Source organism: Ammodytes marinus (genome assembly GCF_949987685.1).
Source record: "Ammodytes marinus genome assembly, chromosome: 1".
NCBI classification, from domain to species: domain Eukaryota; kingdom Metazoa; phylum Chordata; class Actinopteri; order Uranoscopiformes; family Ammodytidae; genus Ammodytes; species Ammodytes marinus.
In genome coordinates this window covers 441,779-463,577 of record NC_137230.1, presented here as the reverse complement: position 1 = coordinate 463,577, position 21,799 = coordinate 441,779, and the positions used below count along the sequence as shown (strand labels likewise).

Below are 21,799 nucleotides of genomic sequence, written 5' to 3'. Positions count from 1 at the left end.
AATTTAATTACGAGGAAAACTCCACACAATAAACAGTGCTGCGCTCACATTTTTAGCCCAAACACAAGAATCTCTTGCCGGGGTGACTACACACGGCGGAAATGATTCTTTCAACTAATCAACAGACGGCAGTGTGTAGCTCCACCTTTTCGGCTCCCTTTCAGGCGGCTGGTACCCCAACGGAGGAGTACCGAAAATAGGAGCGGCATAGAGCGGTCAGGCTCGCTTATACCCGTACCTTACCCAACTTTTGGCAAATGGAAAGCCCGACCGAGCCGCTCCGACCCGCTCTACTCGGTGGAAACGAGGCATAATACTGTGTTCAGCCAACCAGCTGCTGTTGGTCCACTGTGTTTTACTGTAACAAGTCCAAAGTCAACACAGCCGTCTACCACAAGATTTGAGAGCACTTCATGCTTCCGTCTGCTGAAAAGCTTAATGCTGATTTCCCTTTCAAGCGTGACTTGGCACCTGCCCACAGTGCCAAAACCACTAATACCTGGGTCTGGTTGGCTGAACTTGGTATTAGTGTAATGTCAAGAGGAAGATGAGACAATGAAGGCCGCTATCAAAGCAACCTGGGCTTCATCTCAAAATATTAGAATATTAAAAATGGCCAATCAAAAAAAGGATTTATAATACAGAAATGTCGAAATTTTGAAAAGTATGTTTATTCATCCACTGTGGCTCTGCACACTCTTCACTTTTTTAAATTAAATTACAGAAATAAATGTGCTTTTCCATGATACTCTAATTATGAGATGCACCTGTGCATATCTATCTATCTATCTATCTATCTATCTATCTATCTATCTATCTATCTATCTATCTATCTATCTATCTATCTATCTATCTATCTATCTATCTATCTATCTATCTATCTATCTATCTATCTATCTATCTATCTATCTATCTATCTATCTATCTATAAACGTTTGTCTGTGTCCCTGTGGCTCGCATATCTCTCTGAGTTTTAGTCAGATCGGCCTGAGCTTCCGGATATTGCTTGTGCACGGCACGGAGGTGTGCATCCTTAATTTTGAAGTCTTTTGGACCAAATATGTAGAAGTTATCATATTTATATCATTCTGGCTGCAAATACGTGCGCACACTGAAGGCCACAGTGTGAACGGGCATGAAGTAATCCCCGACTAAACCCCGCCTCCCTCTGATTTGATTGGCCGCTGCGACCAAAACGAGTGGGAGTTGGGAGCTCAGGACACGGCAGGCACAGCCTGTTGCTACTTCCTCATTCCATGAAACCTCAAGTCAACGGTGACTGCCGGGATAACTTCACAAACAAAACGTTCTTAAACCTTTCTACAGACATCACCAACTCATCAAACCTGCCTGCTTCAGTGTTGAAGATCGCACTTTACGCTATTTTCACTGTAATACAGTTAATGTATGCTTAAACACTACTGCGACTGTTATGCTAATTTCAGTTAGCATTTCACACACACACACACACACACACTGTGGGTCTCACAGCTGACAGCTATTGGCAAGTTAACGTTACTTGACAGTTATCCAAACTCTGTCTTACCTTTTAAACTTCTTCTGTAGCTGGCAAATAAACGTATTCCATTCTCCTTGCTAACGTTGCATCCATCCAGCTTATTATAGAAAGACCAAAAGTGACTTTGTCAAGCGACGCGACAGCCAGTTCAATGACTGTCTGTGATCTGTTTCTGTGTCCCACTTTCATAGAAAGGTTACATTTAAGCATGCATAAGCTAATACCTGCTTCCTATGGCCACTGCACTATATTAAAATCTAAAGTGCTGGTTGATATCTGAAAATCTTTTTTGAAAATCTTTTTCCTCAGCTACTACGACATCTTAGAGGACCGAGTCCCAGCAGGCCTGGTGGCAGAGTACCAGTGCTTACTGGAGAACTGCTCTCAGGTCTTCCAGCTGTTCTCAGTGCTGCGCAGCGGCCTGAGCACTGACTCTGACTCAGAGCTAGACAATGTGTCGATGGTGGAGGGCCTGCAGCTCTACGACCAGCTGGAAACCTTTAAACGCAAGCTGCACATCATCGAGAACCCCCTGTTAAGGTAGGAGAAGTGTTGAGATCCTCCATTTCTAAGTAAGCTGCATCATTATCAACATTAGTTCTTCTTTGTCTGTCTCATCCAACCTTGCCTCCATATCTTTATCACATTACAGGGCTCCACAGTGCAAGTGTTTCACTTGCATTTGTGACTAAAACTAACGTTGGAGCGACTATAGTGCAGGGAGGGTGGGACATTCTGTGCATGCGTTAATTGCGTTAAATGAATGCATTCCTTCTAGAAATTAATTAGATAGGGTTAAGAGATTAGAATTCCATGATTGACCAATCAGAACACAGATGTATATAATAAGCTTGAATAATAGGGGATGCATTTCTGTGTAATAATAATGCAACCCCTCAAGTAATGAGAAATTGAGGGAACCAAATGGTATAAAAGGCAAATACAATGGCACAGGTTCACCTCAGGGTTGTCTATTGTCACCTCTCCTATTTATCATGTATACTGAATGCTGCTCAGGAAAACAGTCAACTTGTTAAAGGTGAAGTAAGCGATTTATTTATGTTAATATAAGTGTTAAATTGCTATTTATTCATATAGTGATCACTTACATAATGTCATAAAGCCGATCTCTCAGTCACCCGCTCTGCATGTAATCGGCAAATAAGGGTTAGGGTTAGGGTATCCCGAAACTGATAATCCAAAGAGAGAACGCTACAAACTGGCACCCGTCTCACTGCCAGTGCACGCTCAGAGCGACAGATGGGTGAATGTTTATGCGCCTACAATGGCTGGGCAGGTAAAAATCCTTCCCAATGTCTGTTTTGATGGTTTTTATCATGTTTTATCACACTTACTTATCTGAGATGATGCTAGACAACTCGCTGCTTGAAGACCGCAGTGCATTAATGTGGTGACATGGGGATGAGGGAGGGGACTGCTAACTACAGTCAGTGATAGCAAGTTAGCTAAACTGACCATTCCGCTTACTGAACCTTTAAGTTTTCTGTGCTTTTATCTTTACTCCACGGTTCAGTGTCTGATTATGGCCCTGCATTACCCGAGTTTGTCAAATGGTGTGATGAAAATGATCTTGACCTCAATAGGCAAGGCAAGGCAAGGCAATTTTATTTATAGAGCACATTTCAGGCAAAGGGCCACTCAAGGTGCTTCACAGGGTTAAAATCAAATAAACGCTGAATGCCGCCTCTCCCTGTTTAGTCCTAGCTCTGGGGACTTTTAAAAGACCTGTCCCAGACGACCTAAGGGCTCTGGGCGGCTCATAACGTATCAGCAGATCAGTAATGTATTTTGGCCCTAAACCATTTAAGGCTTTGTAGACCATCATCAATATTTTAAAATCAATTATTTGAGTGACAGGAAGCCAGTGTAAAGACCTAAGAACTGGGGTAATGTGATCTACTTTTTTGGTCCTAGTGAGGACTCGAGCAGCAGCGTTCTGAAAAGTCCTGCTGAGATATTAGCCCTTTAATTCTCGATATATTTTTAAGGTGGTAGTAGGCTGACTTAGTAATTGATTTAATGTGTTTTTTGAAATTCAAGTCGGAATCTATCACTACTCCAAGATTTCTAGCTTGGTGTGTGCTTTCTAAGATAACAGATTTAAGCTGTGCGCTGACTTTTGATTGTTCATCCCTGGCACCAAAGACAATTACTTCAGTTTTGTCGCTGTTTAATTGAAGAAAGTTTTGGCACATCCAGTCATTGATTTGTTCAATGCATTTACTTAGTGCTTGAATCGGACTATAGTCTCCTGGTGATATGGTTATGTAAATTTGTGTGTCGTCTGCATAATTATGGTAGCATAATTTGTTTTTGTTCATAATCTGAGCTAGCGGTAGCATGTATATGTTAAACAGAAGAGGCCCAAGAATGGAACCTTGGGGGACCCCGCATGTAATACTTCAAAAACAAAATAAATTATCGTCGATTTTAGATAACATTGAACATGAACTTAGTGTCATACATGGTGAAGGCGTCCAGATCGTGTCTTAACAAATATCTTGGTTTTTCAGTTTTAGATTGAAAACTGAAATTTGATAGTAACACCAAGTCTGTTGTCAAACAAGGACAACTGAGAAAGCTGAACTCTTTCAATGTCAGTGAGAGGATTTTAAATCATTTTTATTGCTCATTTATTGAAAGTCTTTTAACGTTTTATTTTATCTGTTGGTTCAACGGTTTATCAATTAAGCCTGCATAGCATCGTAAATATTTGTTTCAAGATTATTTGAGTCATGCAAAGAGACCTCTGGGAGAATCAGGTGGTAAAGAAGGCAAAGAACATTATCAGCCAACCTCAGCATGTCCTGTGCCCTCAGTTCTCTGTGATGCCTTCAGGTCGCCGTTACCATGCATCTCTAAGGAGAACTAACAGATAATCAAAATCCTTTATTCCTTCAATTAAGGTACTAAACTCAGAAGTTAGTCATTTCAAAAGACATTCGCCTATAACTTTTTTGTCAGTACCTTTACACATTGTTTTCCACTAGTGCCTCGGATGTCCAGCTGGGTGAAAATAGTAGCCAGCCGACCCAGGGGGTCCGGGGGTATGCCCCCCAGGGAGATTTTCTATTTACCTTTTTTAAAGTGAAATGCATGAATCTGGTGCACTTCAAGAGGAGAATTATGAGGCTAAATCTGAGGAATTTTGTGTGAACTGATTTCTGTGTAGTAGGCCTACTTATTTTTGGAATAACACTGGTTCGGATGAATTAGAAGCTATTGAAGAAAGACACATGGATTTACCATAAAAATATTAAAATAAACTAGAAAATCCCGCAGAGATTTTAAAAGTACGTGGCTGACCCCTACGGTCCAAGAGGCTTTATTCAGGGTTGCCGCGGATCTTGAAAAGCATTAAAAGTCATTAAATTTAAGTTTCAATATTCAAGGCCTTAAATGTCTTAAAAAGTCTGGAATTATTGGGTGGGCGGCATTAAATTTACTCGGGGGCAGAATTAATGAGCTTGCCTTATTTGTTTCATTCTAGTTTTCTAGTTTAATTGTTAGATTTCTATGTTTTTATTTTATCGGTGTTTTATATAGGCTACTTCAAAGATATCCGGCAAGTCCGACACCTACGCTAGAGGCAGTACGGCCGTGTGAGGCTGAGTACCGCATTTAAAACGTAGAAGAAGAATGTGTGTTCCCTGCTTTCGAATTTGAAGTCGGCCGCGGTAGAGCAAAAAAGGAGAGAACGACCCAGCGAAATGCATGCGCAGCTATTATAAATTCAGTGAGAGGTGGAGGGAGGACGACTGGCTGGCTTTTTTCACCCCGCGACCGCGACCACACACTGCCGCTGCTTGTAGGTGCGCAACCACCCGTCCGCTGATGATATAGCTAGGCTACTGTCGCAAATCACACAACACGTTGATTGTGTTTAGTAAACAATGTTTATGTATCTATATTTATAAATAGCTGCTCATCAGACGTTCATTCAGGTCGCGTTGACTTGGCGTGAGCTCATGGAGTGAGACGCGGGTCTCTTTCTGTCACTTTCTTTCTCTCCACACTGCACTCCCTTTCTGACAGCTAGATAAAAACTATTGCCGATCCTCCCATCAATCGCAGATAGTAGCCTACGTTTCCTTTGCCAATCGGTACAACTCTAATACCCCGCGGTTTATTAACCTGAACGCCTGCAACAATACTGTATGGAGAAAAAATTACTTTGCGCAAATTACCGCAGGTCTCGTGAGCATGGATGTAAATCTACAGTGGGCCAACATACATATACGATTTTGAAATTGCAAAAACCTCCCTTGACCTGTGGAACCAATTTTTAAACAGTTTCTGCCATAAGTTCTGAAAAATAAAGTTAATGGACTAAGTTTGTTATTTATTGAATAAGGAATTAAAATATGAAGAACATTCGGATTATTCTTCCCCAAAAAATATCCCATTTTTAATTTAGCCTAATTAAAATATTGTATGCTGCACCTAACACATATTTTCTAAATTGATCAAACTGTTCTTGTTACTCGATTAATCAGAAAATGTAAACCAACCAATTGATACAGTTCTGTAATTGGTTGAAAAGGTGGTAATGATGGGTTTTCAGGTTGCCTTTACAGTGATCTCTTACACTGTTTGTGCAAATTTTTTAGGCAAGTTGTATTTTTGAGGATTCATTTTATTATTGAACAACTACAGTGCTCTCGGTCAATCCAAAATGTTAAAGAACCTAAACCTGAATGTTTACGAAAGTAAAGGTGAGGTTTTGTCTTTCTTACGAGAATATATATATGTTTTGCTATTATTAGGTAACTATTAGTGTGCAGAATTATTCTGCAACTAAATAAAAAAACGAAAATGTTCCCATCTCACTTATTTATTTTCATCTGTTACAGTGAGAATAATAAAACAACTCAACATTTACAAATAAAAATGTCCGACATGTCAAAAAAAATAAATCAGTGACCAATATAGCCACCCTTCTTTTCAATAACTGTCACAAGCCTTCCATTCATGGAGTCTGTCAGTTTCTTGATCTGTTGACGATCAACTTTTTATGCAGCAGCAACCACAGCCTCCCAGACACTGTTCCGAGAGGTGTACTGATTTCCTTCACTGTAAATATCCCGTTTAAGCAGGGCCCACAGGTTCTCAATAGGGTTTAGGTCAGGAGAGGAAGGGGGTCATGTCATTATTTTTTCATCCTTAAGGCCTTTACTGGCTAGCCATGCAGTTGAGTACTTTGATGCATGTGATGGAGCATTGTCCTGCATAAAAATCATGGTCTTCTTGAAAGATGCAGACCTTTTACTGTACCACTGAAGAAAGTATCTTCTAGAAACTGGCAGTAGGTTTGGGAGTTGATTTTGAGGCCATCTTCAACCCGAAAAGGTCCAACTAGCTCATCTTTAAAGATACTAATAGTTCCCTCAAAAGATCAGCTAGTTGGACCTTTTCGTTTTTTATTTTCTGTAATTAGACAGCAGTTGTTAGCTAAAGTGCATTGAATATTTGGTAGTCAGATTTAATGTAACCCTTTACGGAGTATAGTGTAGTTTGTCGATTTCTGTTACCGCGGTATTGGTATTATTTTTTCATTTTAGAGGTCTTAAAAAGGTCTTAAATGTCTTTAAATTTGAACTTTAAAAATTGGCAGATACCATGTTTATTGTAGAGCACCATGAGCTGTACGTGTCTAATACATTTAAATTACTTCAGAGTCATGGGGCGAGGGGTGTGGCCTGTCAATATACATGATAAATAGGAGAGGTGACAATACACAACCCTGAGGAGAACCTGTGTTTGATACAGACGCTCTGGACATTTGTCCATTCACCTGCTGGACCCTTCCAATGAGAACATTTAAAATCAGCATGAGCAAGTCTCTCAATTAAAATATGAGGCTGCAGTTTGTTAAACGCTGAGGAAAAGTCAAATTAAAGGAATGGGGGTTTCTAGATGCTTGTACACAGTATCCAGTATAAAAAGTTTTGCATCTACGCCTCTATCTGGTTTGTAAGCAAATTGCAAAGGATCAAGTTTCCCATTTATAGAAGACACAATAATATTTTTTTAAATCTTCTCAAAATGTTACATTAGAAGTGATGTTTGTGCCACAGATTATACTCATTAAGTTATTTGGATTTATTTGATTAGGGAATAGGTATGATGGTAGACTACTTCCAGATTGTAGGTATCTGGCAAAGGTCGGCACACATCTGGAAGAGTCTGGTAAAAAGAAAAACACTGAGCTGATTGGCACAATAATGCAGAGTACGCCCACAAATAGGTAGCCTGGCACCGCCCGCCTACGTACTTCCGCTAAATTTTCATTTCCCTTCAATTGTCAGTCTGGGTTTTCTCCTGCCAGATTTTTGACCGTCCATTCAGCGAACAGATGGAGTGGCTGAGAACAATGACGTGCGCCAGTTTCAGTTGAAGTCAGAAGCAGGCGCATGACATACGTCGCGACCAAACGTTATGCGATTGGTTGGCAGATCCAATAGTTTTAAACGTCAACAGACACTTGCCTTCAAGTGAGTTAATGTTTGTCAATTGAGCAATTCCAGACCTTCTGTACAAATTAAATGAAGTACAATGGTCTGGTAGGACCAGGCTAACAAATCGCATCAGGACCAGCAGCTTTCCTAAACGTAACCCTCTTAAATAAGGCTCACATTCCTGACGATACACAATCTCATCTAGAGGCTCAAGGGATTTTTTATATAAAGAGACATTTACAGTGAAATCTGACTTTTCAAAGCGGGAAAAGAGTTAAAAATGTTAGGCAAGTTGAAATTATCCACTCCGTTTAACAGTCTTTTTGGTCTCATCGGTGTATGGATTAATTGAGGCCATATTCTTAATTCCTTGCCAGGCTTCTCAAGGGTTTCCATTGCTACACTGCATTTAAATTTGTTGGGCCGTGCAGTTTAGAACTATGCACAACAGTTGGATATACAATTTAAACCCCCAGTTGCTGAGAACATTCCCTTTCCCAATTTTCCCAAGTACTGAAATAGGCTACTGTACATACCATTTATAAAGTTTAAAGCAGTTTAGCAGTTTCATAAAACAAAATATTTAAAAAAATAAAATAATTTGAAGCAGCCCTTTGAAAGCCCTGCCTTACCTCCATCACCACCTCCACAGGTATGTGCTGGGCTACAAAGGTAACACCAGGCAGCAGGGTGTTCAGAGCCGTGGGCCCAGAGACTCTGGTCTGAAGGTGGTCCATGTGGTCACTGCCTCCTGCAGCACCATCCAGCTCCAGTCCCTTCTTACTGACAGACTGCTCATTCTCTGCTCCTCTGAGGACACGGAGATTCAGGTCAGAAGCACAGACAGACACATACACACTTAAATATGACCAGCTGCAATAGATATGTGATAGGCCGATTTTGGATCAGCTTGTTCTCAGTGAAATACCTGGACTCATGAAGCCTGTGTGTGTAGTTTCATAGAGACCCAGTATCCGCGGTGGATTCCTGCCATCAGGGTGACGTGGTGATTGTTCTCCCAGGGATCTACAGTGTCAGCAGGTCCATCTTCTTACTGGACTCCATTACTATAGAAGGTACAACATATTTCATCTTCTTTCCAATTTTATGAATTAAAAAGCTTATACTCCAGGGTCCTCATATTTGCCAGCCCATAGAGCCCTATTGTGAACCTCGGAAATGTTGTGTACCCCAAAAAACTTTTATGTTGAACTTTTACGCAAGCTAGCTTGCTGGGTGCCATTCCCCCTCGTGTCTTCTGCAGTTGTCTGTGTCAAACAATTCCCCTCGAGCTGCGCCCGTGTCGTATACCTCAACAACCATCCTAGTTTCTTTTGATTTTTTAATTACCTCCCAACGGTAACTAGCAGAAACATACAATGCTATGGAAAGCTGACACCCATGCCATTCCGATGGTGTTTTTATGCAGCCTGGAATAATTATGAAAAAATTAAAATGAAGTATCAATATTATTTTGAGTAATTATGTCAGACTTTTGCTGAGCCAATTTTCAAAGGCATAAGGTTTAAAATCCAGGGTCTCCTGCAGAGCTGTATAGTGTATGCAGTAAAATCAAATAAAAACGGTCCTATTTATAATTCTTCTGTGTTTTTTTGTTTTTGGGAATAAATTTAAGTGATTTCTACTGTATCTGAAAGTTGGGTTTTGGGAGGAGGCATCAGCTTGGTGACTTAGATCTTGCGTTGTTTGTGTGCCAGGCTTCGGGCTTCCTGATGAGGTCGTGATCGAGATGAAAACCAAGAGCGACTCATTTGTGGAGTCGACAGGAGCTGATGTCAGACTCTCCAACATCAAGTTCATCCAACATGACGCTATTGAGGGCATTCTGTGTGAGTAACCATGAATCCAGGCAGAAGGGTGTTAGGTTTCGTCTTCACTGATTTCAGACAAGAGTTTAGATACTGAATAACTTTTGGATTCACACCTTCAGCTGTCCACTGTAATCAACACAAACATCTCTGATTCATTGTTAATGTGTTTGGCTCTAACACTGCATTGATGAAGAAACACCATGGACGTATGAAAGGATTAATTCAGAATTCTTGTGTCCATGTTCAGGGTGTGACTTCTAATGTTTGCAGCTTCTGATTCTTTTATGCAGTTACCATCATCTTTATTATTATTCCTATATACAGAAGCGTTACTGTTTATTTTTATTTATTTTTTTAAGATATTTTTTGGGCATTTTTATGCTTTATTGATAGTGCAGAGAGACAGAGGTGAAATGGGGCAGAGAGGGGAGTGACATGCAGAGAACGACCGCGGGCGGGAATCGAACCCGGATCTGCTGCTGGGCCCGGCCCGGGAGGGGGACGCCTTACAGACTGAGCTACTGTTTATTTTTCCTAATATGTATTTTCTTGTTTGGTGTGTGTAAGGTGTGCGTCAGGGGATTCTCAACATGGAGAACTGTGTGCTTCAGTGTGAGACCACAGGAGTTATCGTAAGAACATCGGCCCATCTCACAATGAACATGTGTGATCTGTACGGCTCCAAGGTGAGTGGACTGGAAACTCCTCTGAAGCTTCACTTCACTTCTCTTTAGGGCTGGCCCAAATACCATTTTACAGGCTTCGAATACACGTTGGATTTTCCGAACGAGTATTCGAATACTGTAAAAAAACACCATCAAAACCAACATTAATAATCCCAATTTACTCCCTGAAACCGAGTGTGTGACCCGAGACAGCATGCTGAGTAGTTTGTTGATGCTTTAATAACTTTCGAACGGTAATAAAGTCGGAGTTCCTTACTTTTTCTCCGTGAAAGCGAACAGCTGTTGTTCCGTTCCAAATCAGCTGTCCTCTGTGCCATCGTAACCCTTACATGAGCTTTTCAATTCATCCTGTAAAGGCCAGGACACACCAGTCCGACTCGTTCCGACTACCCAAAAAATGGAGTCGCCGTTTCAGGAAGCTCCAGTCTTCCCGTCGCGGCCAAAAAACACACCGAGACGACTGCTTATTTTCCGTACGCTCTGCGCTTGCGCGGGACGTAATGTCTCCACAACAGCAGGCGGCGCTAATCTGTATTGTGGCCCGAAAAAATACGAAAGCCGGAAATGATGGGACAGCTCTCTAGAGCATAAACATAGATAGAAATACGTATTTATATTTATGGACCATAAGAGCACAATTTTTAGCAGAGAGTGTCGAGCAGTCAACAAGGGTTGATGCATGTGAGTACTCTCAAAACGAAATGAACAAACACATTAAAACGATGGCTAGCTGTTGTTAGCTGTTTGTGCTACCCGCCTCACTTCCGGGCTTCACTGATTCGCTAGCCCTCCACCAATCAAATTGCTCCAAATGAAAGACAGTCGGCCGCCGATTGAACATGAAAGCGTAATGCGGTATTTATTACTTATTACTGGCATTTCAAAGTAGTTAGTTACATTACAATATTACTGTCTTTGAATTGTAAGGCATTACACTACTTTTACATTACTTTTGCATTACTTTCACCAAAATAACATGAAATATGGATTTGGTGTTCTCAATAGATCTTCTTGTGTTCAATGCAGCTCATTACACAGCAGGAGGTGACATGGTATGGCATAATGACTGAGCTAGGCTTAAGGCTAACACAAGTAGGCCTATGCTATATAATATAATGGTCACATTTATGGCTCATGGTGCAATACATTTTATAATAGAAATACTGTATCTTTATGTATTTATTTAGCCTATATTAATATCAATAGAGCTAGAGCCTACTACTGTAGATTGAAAAAGTAAATTGAGCCTCAAAGATTTGTTTCTTGCGTTCTGGCGACTTAAAAGCACAAACAAGTTGTTCAGATCATCAACTTTTGCCTTTTTTAGTTGTTCCAAAGAATCTGCCTTATCATCTTGCCATCTAATCTAAATGATTACAGCCCATTATGTTTGTTTATCGTCTCTCTTGCGTGACATTTTATAATAACAATAGTAGCCTAAATATATATCTCCTTTGCTAATTCAAAGCATCCACTCATTATGTTGGGAGTCGACGTGTGTGTCAGAGGCATGAATCGACAAAGCGATCAACTCTTATTGTGACTTTTTTGCTGCAGCACTTTTAGTGCTGAGGAGAGCTTGCCAACTGCGCTGTCCTTTACGCACCATCATTGCCGCCGTTATGTTAAGATTTCATAATTTGCATCAAAGCAAACCCTTTAGGCGCCGGGTTTTATTTTTAAAAATTCTAGATTTTGACACTTAAATTTCAGAAGGCTCTGGATTGAAAGTGGTTTGAGATAGAGACAAAGTGTAAATAAGACAAATATTGAGAATGACCTAAAGTTTATCTGGGGAGTAAATTTTCCCGTCTAATTAGCATATTATGACGTCATATGGTGGTGGCCAGGCTATTATGTAATTTCCATGAAATACCTGATATTTTGAAAGAGAGTTGAACTTATTTAATCAGATTCACCCCTCCATCCATTTGTAATGATGTCCACTTTGTTGTAAGCCAACAGTTGTAAACTAGAACTAGAACTACACCACAAAACTCATATAAACAGTAGGCGTTTATGATTTTTTTTACCCACCACCATTTTTATTTCCTTTTTTCTTCTATTCTTCATTATTATTATTATTATCATCATTATTATCATTATAATATGATAATATTAATATATATATAATGCTGCGTCGCATGGCTGCACCACTGCTGCGCATGGACGCACCGTGACCGGGGCCGTAGAAAGAGTGAACACCAACTCCCTACTCGTCAACTTTTTGCTTGCCATATCTCTAAATAACTCCTAAATCCAGCAATACCGCTTCAGCATAAATAGCTTCGTGGCACACTATCTCCGATTTCGCACCTAACAACAGCGCGATTCATTTGCAGCCTGGACGCGGAGGTGTGTCACCTCTCTGCTCTGACAGCAGGCAGGGACTCGCTCCGAGGGGCTGCTCCGAGACTGACCGCCTCCGAGTGCTCTTAAACGGGGAGGGGCTCGCGGCAGCATCCGCTGCTCGTTGAGCACAGATTGATACGTGCTTTCACGTCAGAGTCTCCAAACACCACAAAAGTTAATAACTTGGGCAGTGAGACGGAAGCCAGTAGGCTAGCGCATCTTTGGAATCAATTGTAGCAGCAAATCGAGTTTTCTTCTAGCAGTAACATTAGCGTGGGTTTTTTTCTCCTCTGCGAAACTCGCAGTGTTGGCCAATTTGTATAAAAACAACAAACCAGTCAATTTAGGGTTTAAAATGCATTGTAACGCGCGTTTCTGAGCTATGTACCGCGTTACATATTACCATTTTTTGCTGTAATGCCTTACATTACCGCGTTACAGCAAAACGTAATGCATTACAGTAATGCATTACTTCCTGTAATGCGTTACTCCCAACACTGCACGGCACACACCAAACAGATTCGTGTCCCGACCCCCTACCGACACTACGACGGCGATTATCTGGCCGGTGTGTCCTGGCCTTTACATGCATGTTGTCGGGGATTTATAAATCCATACAAAGATCCAATATTGAAAGTAGTTTGTGTCGATATTATATACATTAATGACCGCGTATTCCCATGATGCAAGCCAGTCACTGTTGATGGCCGCTGCATAGCGAACGTACACAAACAGCTAAGCTAACGTTAGCATTTCGCCGAGCTTTCCCTTCCGAGATTGCGCTAATGTTGTGTTATAAAGTTTAGAGAAACACATATTCTATTTTTCCTCTATCTGTCTCTCCCCCTAGTGAGCTTGGTGCCGATTTTTAGTTTGCCTCACTCTGACAACGTCAGGTAGCCAACAGCTGGTATATCACTGGCGCTTTGAAAGGTCAATGGCAAACTAGGTCAAAGTTCAAATAATTGATAATTATTTAATTGAGTGTAACATTTGTATTCTAACAATTGTTCAGAGGTGGAAAGAGTACAAAAATATTCTACTCAAGTAAAAGTATGATTACTTGGATGAAATTTTACTTAAGTAAAAGTAAAAGTACTAGTCTAAAAATCTACTTAAGTAAAAGTGAAAAAGTAGCTGATTTACTAGTTACTTTTTAACAGCGGGAGGGGGCAGGGGTCTCTTCAGTGTTGGGCATTATATATATAGACAAGGGGATATAAATATCAAACTAGTTTTGTTTAATGAATGCAACACTTTTACAAATTAAAGTGCACAAATTAAACAAATCATGTCACCACACATGTATGGATGTATACTGTGTCATTATACTTTAGATAAGCAAATATGGAGCAAATAGTCTGTTAATGTGGGAATTTAACCGGTCTACAGACCTAAACAGACTGCAGCTGCAGTTCTAATAATGTAATTGTGTATAATTGATCTAAACCATGCTCGATTTTGACAAATTATAATCATGATTATTTTGATTGACATTGTGTAATCACAATTATTATAGACAATTATTCATTGATTTAAGAACTGCAACATGCACTTATTTAACATTTGAAACCATGACTTTGGACTTTAAAACATATCCTAATTGAACTGAAAACAAGGAAAATGCAAATAAGTAAAACATATTTTTAATAATTAAATAAAATAAGTGTCAAAATCAAAATAAACCGTTGCAAATGTTGTTGATAGGGCACGTCTTTTGCTAGCAGGAATGTGAGGGCATATTTTATTTATATCTCATGGAGCTGGCTGGATAAGCAAGTTGCATTGTAGGCTACAGTGTTCTTAATTGATGACTGTTGTGGTGGCAAGAGTCAAGGAGCTTTAAACTTCCTGTGTTTTTTATTGCTTGGTCATAGACCACTTGGATTCGACTTAAAGTGAGTAAATTAATTGGTTGTGATGTTTTGAGGTGCAGACGCGGTCGCATATGCCTTTTTTTCTCTCTCTCTCACGGTCGCGCATGTCATCTGACTCGCGTGTCCGCGCGTAACATATCTTGCACATTATTTTAGTCTATTAGTTTTACCTTTCTTCTCGACCAAAGCCTGACTTTCTGCCGTCTACTGGAAGTTTTTCAAAGCTCCCGGCAACACGCTCCGTCTCCATCCTACTCTGCACTGTTAAACTGAAAGCTTGAAACTATCAGGTGAGGGAGGGGCCGATCGCACGGCTGGATGAAAGGTTCGCTGCATTTAAAAGCCTTCACGTCTTTACGTGCGGTACAATGATAGTTTAACTAGGATTATTTAGTTTTAATGATAGAGGGAAGCAATGTTTGTTATCATTTCGTCGCAATGTGTTCTCTCCTCCTGTCGATCATTCACTGTGTTAGTTTCCGGTATTGTGCCGTAAAAATAAAAGCCCCCCGCGATATTTCTTTTCTTTTCTCTCCTTTAGCCTAACTATTTTTTTACTCAGTAACGCAGGTGATATAAAATGTAGCGAAGTACAATACTTCAAAATAAACATACTCAAAGTAAAAGTAAAAGTATAGGTTTACAAAATCACTTAAAAAATTACAAGTATACAAAAAAACTACTCAATTACAGGAACGCGAGTAAATGTAATTCGCTACTTTACACCCCTGCAATTTTTGTATATATAACTTGTATATTTGAATAATATTTTTTGCTGACAACATATATTGCAGTTTAAGATACTAAAAAAAAAATAATATTCCGAATACTGAATTGAGCATCGAATACTAACTTAACAAACGAATATTCGAATAATTCGGGCCAGACCTACTTCTCTTAAATAAAATCCTCTCAAAGATGAGTTGTTGATTCTTCCACTGCAGCTGACTTAGGGCCTGTGTCCACCAAGTGACTTTTTCAATTGATCCCAATGAGAAGCGAGCGGCTCAGCTGCAGGAGGCCACGCAGAGAAAAGGCGCAGCGCCGAGCGTCTTTTCACACAGCGTTTCGCCCTTTTTGTGCGGCCACTTCGAGCGTTTCGAGTTGAAATTTCTCAACTTTTCATAAAAGACGTCACCGGCGCTTCTATCTACGGGCCAATCGGATAGTAGATCTTCGGGACTCGTCTCCTTGGCAACCAAGAAGACGGAAGAGAAACTGGTTTGTGCCGTCTCCGTTTACCCAAAACTGTACGAAATTAGTGACCTAAAATGACCTCACCAGAGTGAGGAAAGCCCGTTGGGGGGAGCAGATTAGGCGGACACTTGAATTGCCGGATTTTTTTCCCCCATGGTTTGTTTTGTGCGCACAATGAGGGAAAGTATTCTCCGTTCGAAAAGACTAGGCCAATCATAATAAAATGTGAAGATTCTTAAATAGAAAACAGTAGGATAAAAAGTAAAACTAGTGTTGCTCATAGGCCTGACAGCGGCAGATGACGATAAGTTTGTCTCCCTCTGCTCACAGCATTATCTCTCCAAGCGCATAAATGCTTGAACCAGGCACTTAAATAATGTGGACACGGGCCCAAACTAACTGCTGGTATACGCCGCCTTTTCTTTATTTTTTATTTTTTATTCTTAACAGCCAGTACAGTAGAATCACACTCGAGACTAAAGCCTGAAAAGGGCTGTCTCTAAGTTTTCTTTTAGTGCCTGCATGCCTTAAAGCTCCCATATTGTGCACATTCACTTTTCCGATGTTTTTGTACATAATTATGGGTCTACGGTGTGCCTAGAGACTGCCAAAGTATAAAAAAAAAGAAAACTCTCTCCTTGTCTCACTCTCCCCCTTTCTGAAACCCTCCACCCCTCCCCCCAATATACTCCAGTCAGAATTCTCCCCGTTTCTGACGTCAAAAACTGGAAAGCCAGAAGCTTCCACTGTGCAGTCCACCCCCCTATTTTTTATTGGTCCACGGCCCCGAGATCCTCTGAAAAAATATTCATTTTTCATTTATTTTTCATTTAACTTTTATTTATCCTCGAGAGACCAATTGAGGGGTGACCCTCATTTTCAATGACGTCGAGTTCAAACAAATTCAAAGCAACAATACATAAACAATATTCAACGCAAATACATCAAATACATAACAGGTGAAGAGAAAAACAATTGAAACATTTACACAGTGGTGAAGATTAAGTGGTAGCAATTAAAATTAAATGGGTGAAAGTACAATATAGCCTAATTAAAACAGTTACAGGTAGAGTTTGGCAGATTTAAAATAGTTTGTTTAAATTGGTTAAAGGATATGAAGTTATTTAGTTTAATTTGTTGCTGTAAGTTGTTCCAGGAGTCAGGGGCACTGAAGCTAAAAGCTGTCTTTCCTAGCTCAGACCGGGCTTGTGGGACATAAAGCATAAGCATGTCAGTGGAGCGGGTCTGATAAAGCCCATCTGAGATTTGCAGCAATTCAGTTAAATAACGAGGAAGCTTCCCGGTCAAGGCTTTGTAAATAAAAACATGCCAATGTGCGTCACGTCTCTCTTTAAGGGAGGACCACCCAACCTTTTCATATAAAAGACAATGGTGTGTGTCATAAGCATCTCCTGTGATGAACCTTAAAGCAGAGTGAAAAACAGAGTCCAGGAGTTTAAGACATGAATGTGATGCATGCCGGTAAACCACATCACCGTAATCAAGGACAGACATGAAAACTGCCTCAATAATCCTTTTCCTACTAAATAAAGGGAAGGTGGTTTTGTTCCTATAAAAATAGCCAATTTTTTGTCGTAGTCGACGAACAAGATTTTTTATATGCAAATTAAAAGTGAGTTTATCATCTAACCAGATGCCAAGATATTTGTACTCTGTGACTCTTTCAATTAAAAATCCATTATTTGTAAAAATATTAAAATCATTCAAATTTGTAGTTCTTGCTCTGGAGAAACACATATATTTGGTTTTGTCTGTATTTAGAACCAGCCTGAGGTCCACTAGACCAGCGGTTTTCAAACTGTGGGGCGCGCCCCCCTTGGGGGGCGCGGGGTTATGGCAGGGGGGGCGCGGATGAATATGTAAAAAAAAAGAAAAACTAAAAAAAAAAAAAAAAAAAAAAAATCTTTTTTATACTAAGATCACGGCATAGCTGGACACAAGTTCTTCTGCTTCGTTCCCCTCACTGCATTTAAATGCATTCAGTAAATTACAGAGAAATAGGTCTCGTTAAAGAAAAAGAGCACCAAGCCCAACCCAGAGGACCCTGCATACATTTTGTTTATTTTAAATTAATATTTTTATGGAAAATCCATGTGTCCTTCTTCAATAGCTTCTAATTCATCAGACCCAGTGTCTCCAAATTATTTGTTCACACAAAATTCCTCATATTTAGCCTCTTAATTGTCCTCTCAAAGTGCACCAGATTCATGCATTTCACTTTAAAAAGGTGAAAAAAAAAATCTCCCGGGGGGGCATACCCCCGGACCCCCCTAGGAGGGTCTGGTTCTCCACTGGCTACTATTCTCCTCCAGCAGGACATTGGAGGCACTAGCGAAAAAACACTGGGTGTGTGAATGACATTTAACTAGTCAATAATTTGGGCAAGTCTGTCTGCCTATCTTTCTCACTCCGATGCACACATGTATTATCCATGCTTAAAGGAAGCAGGATTAAAACACTGGATTAAGATGTTAAAATGTATTAAATGTGTTTAAAAACGCACAAAAATGTTTAAATTTGTAAAATAATTATTTTTTTTTTTTGGGGGGGGGGGGCTCCGCTGAAATTTGTTCTCTGAGGGGGGGCTCACTCTCTCACACTTTGAAAACCCCTGCACTAGACAGTCCTGCAGGGTGTTAAAAGAGCTTTGTAGGTTCTGAATAGATTGGTGCACCGAATCGGAAATGCAATACAGTACTGTGTCGTCAGCGTATAGATGGGCGTGACAGTTTTTTAGCGATGAAACAATGTTATTTATATAAATTGTGAAAATAACTGGACCTAAAATTGAGCCTTGTGGGACACCATTTGTAACAGTTAAAAACTCAGATTGGTATCTTCCGAGTTTAGCTGACTGCTGTCTATCAGAGAGATAATCCCTAAACCAGCTACATGCAGAATGATCAAAGCCAATGTCATGCAGCCTCCGTAAAAGCAAATGGTGGTCAACAGTATCAAAGGCCTTTGAAAGATCAATAAAAAGTGCTGCACAGTGCTTTTTCTTGTCTAATGCTGTAACAATGTTGTCTACAACCAAAGTCACAGCAGAGACAGTACTGTGGCCTGCCCTAAAACCAGATTGGAATTGGCTCAAAATGGAAGCACTAGTTAGAAATGTTTTTAACTGATTATTATAAGTGATTCTAGAATTTTTGCCAGGCATGGGAGTTTGGAAATTGGCCTGTAGTTATTAAGATTATTTTTGTCACCACCTTTATGTAAAGGAATTACGTGAGCTTTTTTCCAAATTTTAGGAACTATTCCAGAGGAGATGGAAAGATTAAAAATATGGGTTATTTGTTTTGATATTATATGTGTCGAAAGCTTGATTGAAAACGGGTCCAAATTGTCCTCTCCCATGTACTTCTTGGGGTTGATGGCGAGGAGCGCATCTACAACAACACTTGTGGGAAGAAGATCAAGGCTGAAAATAGGAGTTTGAGAGACAGACGGTACGTTACTACTGGTTGTAGAAGGTGTACAACCTCCATTTTGAAAGAGTTGACCAGCAGCTACAAAATGTTTATTAAAAGCTAAGCCAATCTCTTTTTGATCATTGAGAGTGTGACCATTTAATTTGATCTGAGTGGGAACTGTGCTAGAATTGTTTTTATTATAGTTCACAGCTTTCCAAAATAGTGCAGGGTTAGAGTAGCAGTCGGAGATTAATTCAAGGTAATATTCGGATTTGGCTTTCCTGACCAGGGCTGTGCACTTATTCCTAAATTGTCTAAAAATAGTCCAATTGGTATTATCTCCAGAGCGTCTAGCTAGAGACCATGCTTTATTTCTTTCAGAAAATAAATCAGACAGTTCACTTGTAAACCAGGGGTTTGATCTATTTTTTACTCTATGCTTTTTAAGGGGCGCATGTTTGTTTATAATTGAGGTGAAAGTATTGATGAAATAGTCTAAGGCTAACTCAACATCCGAAATTTCCGTAGTGAGTTGAATGTCACTATGACGGAGATCACTTAAAAAGGCTTGCTCATTAAAACCTTTAAAATTACGCTTAATTATGATTTTAGGTTGAGATCTTTTTAAATGAATACTTCTGATACAGGCCACTGGGCAGTGATCACTAATCCCAAGCTCAAAAACACCAGCTGAGACTATTTTATTTATTTTATTTGATAGGATTAAATCGATTAAAGTTGATTTTGCTGTTTTTTTTAGATTGGGTCTTGTGGACTCAGTTATTAATTGTGTAAGATTAACGTTGCTACAGATTTCTTTGAAAGGTTCAGAGGCACCAGAAAGCCAATCAACGTTAAAATCACCCATCACAATTACCTCTCTATTTACATAACTGGAGAGCATATGTGCTAGATCGTTTAAGGAGCTAGTTACAGCAGAAGGGGGCCTATACACACCAATTACAACAAAACAATCATTTGACGATAAAGATAATTCTAGCGCGATAAATTCAAAACAATTTGGAACAGAGACAGCATGTAAAAGTGTTACAGAATAACAGGATTTAACATAGACAGCCACTCCCCCACCCCTTGCGTTTCTGTCTATTCTGAATAAATTGTATTCATTAATTGCCACAATAGAGTCATCTGTACTCTTCTTTAACCAGGATTCAGTCAGAATCAAGACATCTGGATCTGCCTTCACCCCCATGTTGTTTCCTTCACCCCCATGTTGTTTGCTTGTCGCTAAGCGACAAGATGCCTGTAGTGCAAGCAAAGCATGCTGAATGTTGCATAATCCACTAATTTATCTTAACCACAGCAGTCTATTAATGCCTCGTTTTTAATAACACAACGGATAGGAAGCTACTTGTGCTTTTTTTCAAACGGTGAAACTGAAAGAAATGTTTTTATTGGTATTTTTGCCTGACTGGTGTATAGCTATTAGCTTTGGGACAAGCATTCAGCTTTTGCTCATAATAACATATTTCTATTCCCCACACCAGTCTGGAAATGCCTCGTTTTTAGCAAGACCAAGTATTGGAAGGTAATAGTGAAGAAGTCTGACTTTGAAGATAATTTTTTCACTGATTTTAGTGATATTTTTAGCAGCTAGCTCCCGAGCTAGCTTTGCAGTAGCCACCATCTTTTGCTGCATTTTTATTGTGAACATGCCGTTTCCATTAGCGTGTGGCTGTCAGTGCATCTGTATGAGCATAGTCTTTCATGTAGACAAGGATCGGTCATGTCAAACTGTTCAAAGTGCGTTACTAGCACTCGACATGGTTCTTCTCACGAGTAGGCTAAACCTAACCGTGCTAACAGGCACAGCAAATACGTCATCATTGTTTACAAACAGACAGAGGGCAAGGCGTATGGCTTCGCTTCCAGACAGGGCGGGGGGAGCTCATAGATTGTATATTTACGAGGGGAGCTGCAGCTCGGTTTCAAAAATAGGCCATCGTGAGATTAGCTCAATAGAGGCATACTACAATAAATGATCTGAAAGTTTTTTTCTGCAAACAATTAAAGAAAAACGTATTAGGGACCACCTAGACCATATAATATGGTGTATAATAGAACAGAAAAGTGTATAATATGAGACCTTTTAAGGTCAGAATCTCTATGCTACATGATTTGATTTGATTTGATTTGACTTGAATTTTTTATTATTGTGTCATGCAGTGCATTATGTGTCAGACACCATTATAAAACACAGACAGACTAAAAACCAAAAATAGATGCTAAACAATAAACAATATTAACATTAACGATATAAACCATTCTGATGTTTCATCCAGGCTTTAGTAACAAAAGAGGCCAACTTGTAAACATTAAAGGTAAACAAACATTCCATCCTGACATCATTATTACTCCAAAATATGTCAGGGTTTTGAGCGAACAGTTCATTTACAAAA

The 21,799-nt window shown here is 39.8% G+C and overlaps 1 protein-coding gene across 1 annotated transcript in view; it reads left to right on the top strand.

Annotated features, from left to right (window-relative positions):
• shcbp1 (SHC SH2-domain binding protein 1) overlaps positions 1-21,799 on the top strand; it is a 101,293-nt gene that overhangs the window by 57,564 nt on the left and 21,930 nt on the right. Inside the window, exons 6-10 of the mRNA XM_080026610.1 lie at positions 1,829-2,059; positions 8,651-8,828; positions 8,954-9,074; positions 9,717-9,848; positions 10,398-10,516. Coding sequence (XP_079882736.1) covers positions 1,829-2,059; positions 8,651-8,828; positions 8,954-9,074; positions 9,717-9,848; positions 10,398-10,516 — 781 coding nt within the window. The remainder of the gene's footprint in view (positions 1-1,828; positions 2,060-8,650; positions 8,829-8,953; positions 9,075-9,716; positions 9,849-10,397; positions 10,517-21,799) is intronic.